General features: G+C 42.5%; 1 protein-coding gene across 5 annotated transcripts in view; it reads left to right on the forward strand.

Annotated features, from left to right (window-relative positions):
- Itgb6 (integrin subunit beta 6) overlaps positions 1–10,788 on the forward strand; it is a 118,205-nt gene extending 107,417 nt beyond the window's left edge. For 3 of the 5 annotated variants that reach the window (XM_075985059.1, XM_075985057.1, XM_075985058.1), the window contains 2 exons: positions 4,098–4,264; positions 5,551–8,719. In XM_075985059.1, coding sequence (XP_075841174.1) covers positions 4,098–4,264; positions 5,551–5,652 — 269 coding nt within the window. In that variant the 3' untranslated portion in view covers positions 5,653–8,719. The other 2 variants (XM_075985062.1, XM_075985060.1) reach the window with 2 other exon arrangements.
- The last annotated feature ends 1,280 nt before the right edge of the window (positions 10,789–12,068 follow it).

Raw genomic sequence — 12,068 nt, forward strand, 5'->3', positions numbered from 1 at the left:
TAATACAGTTCCTCATGTTGTGGTGACCCCACCCCAACCATAAAATTATTTTTGTTGCTACTTTGTAAAGGTAATTTTGCTACTGTTATGAAACATAATATAAACATCCGTGTATTCCCATGGTCTTAGACTACACATGGGAAGGGGTTGGACCCCCTAAAGGGATTGTGACCCACAGGTTGAGAACCACTGGGACAGCATGTCAGAGCCTACAAGTCATATCAGATATAAAAAATATGACAGCCAAGCCTTCTTTGCCGGGAGAAGCCAGTCACTGCAGGTGGTACATCTGCGAACTGAGCTTGGACGATCCAGGCCTTTGCCTTCTGGGAGACAGAAAAGGGAGAGGAATGCACGTGTTGTCACTGTCCCTGTGTTTATGGGGCCTTACTAACACCCGTGTCACTCCTCGTGTTTCTTACGTGCTGAATCACTATCTTCGCTTATTTTTTTAATTAATTAATTAATTAAAGATTTCTGTCTCCTCCCCGCTTCCGCCTCCCATTTTCCTCCCCCTCCCCCAATCAACTCCCCCTCTCTCATCACCTTGAAAAGCAGTCAGGGTTCCCTGCCCTGTGGGAAGTCCAAGGACCTCCCACCTCCTTCCAGGTCTAGTAAGGTGAGCATCCAAACTGCCTAGGCTCCCACAAAGCAAGTACGTGCAGTAGGATCAAAACCCAGTGCCATTGTTCTTGACTTCTCAGCAGTCCTCATTGTCCGCTATGTTCAGCTAGTCTGGTTTTATCCCATGCTTTTTCAGACCCAGTCCAGCTGGCCTTGGTGAGTCCCCGATGGAACATCCCCATTGTCTCAGTGTGTGGGTGCACCCCTCGCGGTCCTGAGTTCCTTGCTCGTGCTCTCTCTCCTTCTGCTCCTGCTGAATCACTATCTTCAACAGCCCTACAAAGGGAGCACTAGTGTTATTTTTGACCTACAGGAGAGGAAACTGAGGCATGGAAACAAGGGTACTGCTTGGTCTTGCAGTAATTACTCCCAGAACTCCTTGCCTGGGGAACTCTGACAGCCCAGCTTAGAGCCCAGGCTCATAACCACTGTGCTACACTGCCTCCCACTGGGTGCACAACTGTAATAAATACCTGACCCTAAATGACGTTGTTAGCATTGTCCAATAGGACGGTCAAGGCAAGCTCTGGATGAAACGTAATGTTTTCTAGAAGCCTCATTAAAAAGTCAAAAAGAAAATAGGTGAAGTTAGTTTTCTTTACCTTTGAGTCCAAAATATTCTCATTTCAACATGGAAATCAACATAAAAATCATTTAGATTTTACATTTTTCATACTTAGACTGTGAGATAACTGTTTAGTATTTGTAGTACAACCTGCTTCAGATGTCACATTGCCAGTGCCTGATAGCTACATATGGTTCAGCTACCAGCTTAGCCAGAGCTAAGAATTAGGTGGTCAAGACCTCAGCGTTAGGTACAGCTGTGACCCAACTTGACAGGTGGTATTACACACAGGAGCAGAGCTACCCCTCTCCTCCCGCCTAGTTAGCACTCTTCAGTCTGAGCCCCAAAGGAATATCGTGCAGAGCATGGGAGGGAGAGGCCTGTGCTGTGAAAACCTGCCTCGGAACACGGGTGGAAATCTTTTCTTGAGAAATTCACAGTAGCCTAGGACCTTAGGTTCTCCCAAGCCACACCTTCTCCTCATTGACTCCCTACTTGAGCATCCTCCTGATTCTCTTTCCAGCTGCAGGTCCTCGCAAACTGTGTCCTGCTGTGAACAGGAGCAATATGAACATTGCCTAGCCAAAGATATAGCTGGGTCCGTATATTTTCCCAGGGACTCAGCCATGCTTCATTTGCTGGCTACAGTACCTCCATTAGCCCTTGGTACTATCGTAAGCAGGCCATTCAATTCTGCTTGTTTCTCCACAATGTACCTCCATGGTTTTCCACCCAGAAAAAGTATATGAGATTAGGCATCATGCCGCTAGAGGGTTATTCAGATTCGGGTCTGAAAAGCCACGTGATCCTTCCTCGGTGTTCAACTCTCCATTATTAACTATTTAAGAGTGACGTTTTGGAAGCTAGAAGAAGCGGGGTTCATTTCTCCCCCACCGACTGTGGGGTGTGGCCTCACTTCCTGTGGTGGGATGCAGATATTTAACGATCATTTGATGTGGACTTTCTTCCCAGGAAAGCAAAAGAAGGGCTTAATTATAATGTTCCATTAAGAGATTTATCATCTTGCTGGCACATTGCAAGGGTGATCAGTCATCTTACTGGCAATGGAGGAAGGTGCACTATAACTGCAAAACTACATTATACCATCCGTCGAGCCAAAATAAAATTTCATAAAATCTTCAAGTTGAGAATATCTAATTCCCTACACTTCCCTGCTTGTAAGAGTGACTTAGATACGATTAATAATATATATCCTGTGGTATTACCCAAGACCCACTGAAACAATATTTTGGGGAGGGGTCTAGGAGGCTGTGGTTTTGACAAGCAAGACTACCTCAACATGTCATCAGGGCAATCGAGGGAGCGCTGTGCTTTATTTCACAGATGAGGTCAAGGGACTCAAGGATTGAATCCAAACAGCTACTGTACATCAGATGAGAATTGAACCCACCCTCTTCTAGTCTAGGAAATCAGCATTGCACAAAACAGAAAGCTATGATTATCTTCTGTTTTTACAGGGGTAAGGGGCAAGGATCCCACAGTAAAGGGGAATCTTTTCTGTTCTGGAGGTGGAGCCTGAACCTTTGCACATGCTAAGCAAGTGTTCCACACTCCCAGTCCTCTGTTTGTGAGACACGGTTTCACTGTGGAGCTCAAGTTGGTCTTCAACATGTTCTGTATCTGCCTGCTGTGTTCTGGGATTGCAGGCATGAGCAACCGGGCAGGACTAATAATTTTTATTATTAAATAATAAAATAATTAGACTGTTCATGATTCAATGAACTCCTTGACAAGACTGTCGCTCTGCTGTATAAAAGTTCTAAAGTCAACCGTCCAATTGAGTCACCTCTCCGTATCTGCAGGAGATTGGGTCCAGAGCCTCCTGGGCCAAAGAAACTAAAACCTGTGAATACTGAAGGCCCTTATACTGGCATAGAATTTACATGTCTTCCCACATACCTGGAATCATTTCTAGGTTTCTTGCAAAATATGATGCAGGGTTTGAGATGTAAGTTAGTAGAGTGCTTGCCTTGCACAAATGGAGCTCTGGGTTCAATCCCCAGCACTGTATAAAACTAGGCATAGTATGCACATCTGTAATCCCACACTGGGGAGAAAAAGGCAGGAGGTTCAGGTGTTCAAGGTCATCCTTGGCTGTAGAGCTTGAGGCTAGCCTGTGATGCAAGAGATGTTAAATAGAAGAAAGGAAGAAAGGAGGGAGAGGAAGAAAATAGGAAGAAAAGAAGGAAGGAAGGAAGGAAGGAAGGAAGGAAGGAAGGAAGGAAGGAAGGAAAGAAGGAAGGAAGGAAAGGGGAGAGGTAGGGAGGGAAGAAAGAAGGAAAGAAGAAAGGAAGGAGGGAGGGAGGAAGGAAGGAAGGGAGAGAGGGAGGGAGGGAAGAAGGAAGGAAGGAAGGAAGGAAGGAAGGAAGGAAGGAAGGAAGGAAGGAGGAAAAGGGGAGAGGTAGGGAGGGAAGAAAGAAGGAAGGAAAGAACGAAGATTGAAAGCCAGTACAATGTGTCTGCTATCGAATATATATTACACTTACTATTTAGAGAGCAACAGCAAGGGGAAAGACAGGGCGTGCCCGATAAAGACATATTTTCAATCCATAGTTTGTTGAATCTGTGCATGCAAAACCAAGGATATGGAAGGCTGGTTATAAATTCATTTTTGAATTGTTGTGAAACTTTTATTCCACTGAGACTAAATACAAAGCTCTCTTTAAAACAAGTAGCTCAGTTTTAGAAGAAAGAAATTCAACAGAACAAGAGGATATCACTATTTTCCCTCTCCTGTAGAAAATACGTGACTTGAAAAACCCAGTGAGAAAGGTCTTTCCATTCCGTAAGATGGGGGTGTAGCTTAGAGAGAGAAGAATTGTACAATATGTTCAGCGCAAAACACTAATTGTCACAGCTTCTAAAGATTATTCCATCTGCTCCACAGACTGCCCCAAGCCTCCAAACATCCCCATGATCATGCTGGGCGTGTCGCTGGCTATACTGCTCATCGGAGTAGTCCTACTGTGCATTTGGAAGTTGCTGGTGTCATTGCACGACCGGAAGGAAGTCGCTAAGTTCGAAGCAGAACGATCAAAGGCCAAGTGGCAAACGGTATGTGAACTCGGGGGACCTGAAAATGATGGGGGACTCAGCCATGCCCTGTAGAAAAGAAGAGGTCAGTTGTCCATGACCACGCTCTGTGTAGCCCCAACAGCTTTCATGTCTCTCTTGCTTAGCGAGCCAGAAGAGCCCCATTGTCTGGTTCCGGGTTGTCCTCACGACACCCGATGTCTCAGTGTGGTGGGCTTGTAACACCTGGGGAGGCTCATGAATCTCCTGCTGTGGTGGCTTAGGGCTGTCGTGGAGGCGACCTCATTAAATAGAGCCTAGGTTCTATAGCTAAACTTTTCTGCAAATTGATTATATGCCGGCTAATGGGATAATGTTAATGGAGACTGTGACCGTTCATGCCAATTTCCATGGAAATACTTGTTGCTGATATCATGGGCGACAAAACAACATTGATAAGCCTTTTTAAACACCAAGCAGTTTTTTCCCAAATAACATAAAATTTAAGTAGCTACATGAAATAAACTTCTAAATATATGTATTCAATGATATAATTTAAATGTCTTCTCAGGAGGCAAACAGAAAACAGAACTACAATTTTCGGTGTTGCTTTTCCACAGGAAGAGATAATTACATTTCTAGAGACCCCTGGAAACAATTTCATGGTTTTAATTTCATCTCTCAATCTCTAATGGTGTGTCTAGCTATCTAATAGCAATTATCTTACATCACTGATTCCAACAACAGTGAACTCGCTGGAGAAAACACAGGCAAACACAATGTGCCTTTGGGTTCATCTGCCTAAATAAATTGATGGCAACACTATTTCCCCTATATGGCTCTCCTCAGTTCTGAAAGAAAATAGAATTTTCCATTCTTGATAATGAACATTTATAATGGGTGGGATGATTTCAAACTAATCATAATGTACATCTCAGGGAAAAAGCTAATAAAATTTAATCTACCTTATCTTTTGAGTAAAAATGCTTTAGTTATAATGAACAAATGTGATCTATGGACCCAGTCTGAGTCCTGACTTGGAAGGGTCCGGATGTAAGATTTTGTTTTTAAGACGACTGAGGAAAGTTTGATGTACTCTAGATACTAGAATGATAGCAAAGATGTATGTTTGATTTGATCAGATTTCACCAAGGCCTGGTGACTTCCTGAGTGCACAGTCTGTAGTTTTTAGTGAGGAAACTGGTGTGTAGGAGTGAGGAGAAATGAGAACAGGTGTTGTACTTAAAAGAATTCAGCCAAAAGTTCAGGTCTCCCCAAAGTCTTGGTACAGGTAGAGTTGAGCCCCAATCATGAATTCGTTCCAACAGCCTTCGGTTGAAGCGTCTGGAAATAATGAGGTGGGTATTCTGATTCTGCCAGCAAGCCCTTGGCTGTTTTGTGATGCGTGTCTACTAACCAGCATATTTTAATGCTCTCCGACGCGGGTGTGAGTACTGACAAATGATTAATATCTTTAGAATAACGTTTTAATTAACAGTTAATTTCCCCCAAAACATGAATTGTTCTCCCTCAGGAAGCTAAACATGACTGAAATTCAAATGCCTAAATTTAGCTGTTTCTTCATCTAAAATGGGACAAAACCACATATTAGACAGATAAAAGCATAAATGGAAAATATTATTTCCCCGTCAAATTGAGTTTCTTTGAATAACAAATGTCCGATGTTCCCAACTAGATGATGACCAGGTAATAATTATTCATTTACATGCAAAAGAGGTTCAATTCAATATTCAGCCCTAATTTCACTAACACATCCTCTTCCTGGGACAAATGTATGCTTGGCGCGTACACTTAAAGGTCTTCAGTTTAATTCAGTTTTTATCTAAAACCTATTTCTTCTCAAGGGGTGAACTTAACTAAGTCTTAAAAAGCAGGACAGAAAAAACAGTGCAGTCACCTGACCCATCGAGCTCCACAGACTCATAAGGGGACAGAGTTGAAGACACATCTTGTCTCTTGCCCCCTGAAACATTTTGTCAGGACTATAAAGAAAGGTTATCTTTTATTACATTAAAAAAAACTGAGCATTTTTCTTCTGAAAATACAAATAGAAGACATTTAAATTCATCTTTGATTTGACAGTTTTTCTTCTGGAAAACAAGTGGACTTGTGACAGAAAAAAAAAAAGTTTCTCCTGCCATTTCTTGCAGCCATGGATTGACTTTGTTCTGTCCTAAGCAAATCGGGTCTACAGGTCGCAGTTAGGCAGTCACTAAGGAAGCTGTGAGCCATGATGGAGCCTTCTTGTTACCGCTTTTGCTCAAGCCTCAGAAATATGCCACTGGCTGCCAGAATCCAGCCAGGCTTAGGCCAGAGCCTCAATGTTCTGGAGAAACTCGGTCTGGACACCTTACACACTTAGAACCAGCCTTGTCTAAAAGTGGACACTCCCCCACCATAAAGCAGGTGTTAAGCCTGAGTCTCAACTGGACATCCCACAAAGGTCAATAATAAATATGGTACTGGCCATTTTCGTATCTGCTGACAAAACCCAACCCTAGCATGCTCTCCTGAGCTCTGATCACCGTCTGAGGTCAGTACACACCTCCTTCCCCCACCTCAGCAGTGCTGCGAACCTTTTCTTCTCTGGGTTCCATATCTCCCTTACCTTTTTACTAGGGTGGAATCTTAGTCCATTGACCCTACACAAGGGACCCCCGAACTATCCCAGACTTGAGTAAATGAAGTAGTTTAAAACGAAACAAAAACTTCATGAAAGTGAATGGTTAACAATCTACAAAATGACATTGCGTCATCCCCTTTAGAGTACTTTAAAATCTATTTTGTGGGGTTACAGAGAGCCTCAGTAGGTAAAGCTTGCAAGAAAGAAGACCTGAGTTCACATCCCCAATGCCCTTGTAAAAGTCAGACCCTCAACTCAAATCTGCAACCCTAGTGCTGAAGAACTTGGAAACAGGCAAAATCCTAAGGCTCACTGGCCAGTCAGTCTAGCCAAAATGGTGAGCTCCACAGCACTGAGAGACTGTCTCAAAGCGGGGGTGGGATAGAAGATGACACCCAGCACTGACCTCTTGCTGCTTATACACATGCCACACATAAGCAAGCATACCTGCACACACATGTTTAGCATGTGCACACGCACACATTACAATTCTTCTTCATGCGGGAAGTAGGTACATTTTAGTATGATTGACAGCTATGGAGTGGGGCCTAGAAACAAAGATCTAAGCAGGCCCAGATCACAGCCAATTTATTTTCCTATTCCCTAACCTCCCCATCTCTCTTTCGTCCAGGCTTCAGCCTGCATCCCCACCCGCAGCTCATGCTATCCAACTCTGTCTCTTCAATTGACTACTTTGTCAACTAATTTCTCTTCCTTAAACTTCATAAAACGTCTTCTGAATGTTATTGCAAAAGAGACTCTACACCTACCTGAGACCACACAAGTTTCTCTGAATCTTTAAGAGCTCTTAATTCTTGTGGCAGCTGGATTGACTAGCCAGACAGACTTTAGGAGTAGAGACAGCACAGCAACCCGGCTTTTACCCGCCATGGACTCTAGCCACAGAACTACCTCTATTTACCCTCAATACAGAGATGGCATCTGACTCTCTGAAGTCATATGACCAAAGGCAACATGGCACTTTCTCAAAGGTTGGGACACTGGCTCTCAGTAGGACAGAAGCAGCTTCTGAGTGGGATGGTTCCCACTCAGAGGAGACATGACCATGACTCCAAGTGCAAGGCAGGAAATTCAGGAGATGTGTCTGTTTTCCTCATTCTCCGGAGAACAAATACGATTTTGCTTTGTCAAGTAGTAGATAAAATTCCTTCCCCCAGGGAGTTGTAAGCTATATACACTTTCTTCCTAAAGCCCCATGATAAACCAGGCACAGTTTATTCTACAGGACCACTGAGTGTACTAGGCTTCTTCACTGAGTATAGAAGGGGGTGACTGTGAGTGTGTTGGTGTTCCTTACACAAACAGCCCTGGAGATTGCTAGCCTGCCAGTCTAGCCAAATCGGTGAGCTCCAGGCTAAGCAAGAGACTCTGTTTCAAAACATAAGGCAGAGGGCCAGGAAGAATGGCTTTGAGGGTAATGGAGCTTGTGACCAAGCCTGCTGGACTCAGTTTGATCTCAGAACCTACATGATGGAAGGTGAGAAATGGCTTCCAGGTACCCTCTGACCTCCACAGGTACCCTCTGACCTTCCCAGGTACCCTCTGACCTGCACAGGTACCCTCTGACCTCCACAGGCATACTGGCACATGAATGCTCCTCTTCTAAGTAATTAAGTACAATAAAATTAAAAATAATAATTTTAGAAGTATGCATATGCATGTGCCACACCAAAAAATGAAATAAAGCTGAATAAAATTAAAATTTATCGAAAATCATTCAAATAACTTCCAAGATTGTGCTTGACACTCCAATTTGAACTACAATGTAAACATTTGAAGATATTAAAGTGGTATAATAACAAAATGTATCTTCTTTTTTTTTTTGAACCCTTTTCCCCCTGTCTTTAGGGAACCAATCCGCTGTACAGAGGCTCCACCAGTACTTTTAAGAACGTGACCTACAAACACAGGGAAAAGCACAAGCCTGGCTTCTCCATAGATGGGTAAACAGACCTCCTTCGGCCAGGGAAAGTCAACTTCACTGATGTTAAAGGTTAATGCACTGTTTGGTTTGCCTTTCTTTGTTGCTTCCAAAGCAGGTTGACTTAAGATAATACTAGGTCATTTGGAGATCAGGCATTCTCAGCATGAAGGTGAGACACTGTTGGCAGGTTCAAAATAATCAAGAGAAGAATATCCTAAGTGAAGAGGTGAATTCAAGATCGCTTGAGGAATATGAACCCTGTTGCACTGATGCCTCAAAAAACATCATCAAAATGGTTCATAGGGACTTGATTTGCATTTGAAAAATGTTCAGAATTATAATCTCATTTGCTTCCTAAATCCAGCTACCTAAAACCTTTGTCTCCACAAAGTCACCGAGTCCTTATCGTTCTATTCTGTAAACACACTGACTGCTTTTTCTAAACATGCAGAAAAATCTCCCATTTCCTGGAGGATTTTTTTTTTTTGTTTGTTTGGTTTTTTAGTTTTGGTTTGGGGTTCTTTGAGACAGGGTCTCTCTACAAAGTCCTGGCTGTTCTGGAATTGACCAGGCTGACCTTGAACTCACTAAGATCTGCCTGCCTCTGCCTCCTGAGTACTGGGATGAAAGGTGTATACCACATCATGCTAGGCAATTTTTTTTTTTAAGTACGAGAAATGAGATTCTGGTTTCTTATCCACAGAAAGAATACAGTTCTTCCAGTAATATCTCAAGTGAAAGATTGAAAACTAAATGTTAGTAATTGCCTTAAATTTGTTCACTTACAAGTTATTTACACAAACAAGTGTTTTGTTTTACAGATGAGGAAGGAGTAATTTATAAATTATGTTGCTAGTAAGACTGAAGACAAGGGTCTAATATGCTCAGTTTCCCTCTTGGCCCCAAGTGCCCCCCCCCTCCATCCTTCCATATTTCTTAATTGTTTCACCCAGCTTCACTGTCTTCAAAACTCCACCTTTGTCATATGAAAGTGTCCATTTAAAAATAACTCAAAGTGGTTAGCTTATCAAAAAAGTTTCAGGACTATAAAAGGAACCTTGGGTAATAGAATAAAAGGTCACATGACTTTACACCGAGCATGTCCCTCATGAAGTCTGGGCTTCCCATAGGACATTGCCATCCCATCCACACCACCCAGCATTCACAGCCCAGCTTCACGGGCTGAATGTGTCACCCACAGGCTCTAAAAAGTAAAAGCCACTTACAAAATCTACACGGGCAGTCAGCAATCCAGTAGCAGAATGGAGAGGAAGTCGCTGGAGACTTTTTATTTCTTCTGGTTACTACTGCATTGCAAAGCTCTTTGCTCTCGCTAGATCGCCACAGAGAAGCTCAGAGCATAGGCGGAAGAGCCGGGGACAGACTCTCCATATTCTAACGCCAGGCCTTTGCTCTCCCTACTGCCTTAAGACTCTTTTGTCAGTAAAACGATAGAAGGCTTATGTTAGTTATGGCATAACTATCTTAGTTTGAAAGTCTACAAACACGAAACAAATAGCACTTACGTCCCTGGTATGCTGGCCAGTTGCTAGATTTTTGCGCAGTGTGGATAGTCACGTGTCTGGATAGTCACGTGAAACCATTCACTGGATGGGCAGCTTCTTCAGAGTGGCGGCTTCGTGGTGATCCATTGGATTGCCAATTTAGTCTCAAAGTTCCTTCACTCCTTCCCGATGTTTCTGTGTATGTTTTGATTGTCTGGAGTCTTTCTTTTCTGGATTTTTTAAATAACTCAGGTAAATTAGTCAGTTAGAGAGTACACAGCTAAACCTAAAAGAAAAAGCTGAATGAATCTCCTTGGATCCCTGAACGACCCAATAATATGGCACTTCCAATAATATGGCAGCACTGCCCCCATTACACGGGGCTGTGTGTGCTATTTTTGCGTTACTGCTGAAATGAGATTTTAAAACATAGAGGTTTCTTTCACGTGTGTATTAGGAAGAATTTTTCTTTCCCTAAATACCGTTTTGACCTGAGGCAGGACCTTGAAAAGGCCAAAACATTGACAGTAGTGCTTCTGTTCACTGAAGAGTTATGTTACATGAAGATGAGATGGTTGTTTTTTTTTAAGTGGTTTTATTGTATTTTGCATTGGCATAAATAAACATAATTTAAACAGTGAACCTTGGTTGGATGAGAGTGTCTTTTATTTACTTCATATGAAACCCTCTTCTTATATCTCTGGATCTTTCTGTGACTTACTCTGATGTACATTGCTGATTTCAGTCAAGGGCCAAGGAGAAGAACAGAACATTATCCCACATTGGGTAAAATCAAGTTCTTTTTGGTGTTATGGGCTCAAATATCTCCCTTGAGTACTGTCCCAAGGAACCATGTTAACCCCTAGAATCTTAGGGTGTGACCATACAGGTACAGATCTAATCGTTAAAGAGACAACTAAGTTTTAGTGGGGTTATAGTGAGGGGCTCTCATCCAACATGACCGATGTCCCTTATAAGAGGCAAGAGGACAAAGATGTACACAGAAACACTGTGACACAGGAGAGGACTGTCACCCATAAACCACGGAGGCTTGATGTTTACTCGGGGTGCTTTGTATGTACCTAGAAATGATACCTACGAATCAAATAGCAGCCCCGTCTTCAAGTTTTTGAGGAATACCCATATTGATTTCTATTTTGCTCTACAAACGTACATTCCCATCAACGTTTGCTCCCTTTCTCCCAAATCCACACCAGCATTTGCTGCTATTTTTCTTTACAATAACCATTGATGACTATGGTAAGATAAAAGCTTGGTATAGTCTTAATTCGCATTTCACTGGTGCCTAAAGATATTGAAAATTTTAATCTATTTGTTGATAATTTATATCATTTTTAGAAGTATCTGTTCATTTCATTAGATCATTTATTGGTTTAATTGATTAGGATGGTTGTGGTGTGTGTGTGCATGCATGTATATATGTGTATGCGTATATTTTGTGTGTGTGTGTGTGTGTATGCAAAGATCAGAGGTTTACACTGTGTATCCTCTTCAGTTAGTCTTTATCTTTCTTTTTGGGACAGAATCCCTGACTGAACCCGGAGTTTGCCAGTTTAGCTGGACTGGGGCCACATAGCTCCTGAGATTCTTCTGTCACACTCTTGCCCTGTGCCCCCACCCAGTCTGCTCTGTCTATATAATATTGCTTGCATGCATGTATTTTCAGAGCTGACCATTTGGTATGGGATATTAAAATGATATGTTTTTCCCTGAGGAAGGCTATTTCTCCCA

Source organism: Microtus pennsylvanicus, chromosome 9 (assembly GCF_037038515.1).
Source record: "Microtus pennsylvanicus isolate mMicPen1 chromosome 9, mMicPen1.hap1, whole genome shotgun sequence".
NCBI classification, from domain to species: Eukaryota; Metazoa; Chordata; class Mammalia; order Rodentia; family Cricetidae; genus Microtus; species Microtus pennsylvanicus.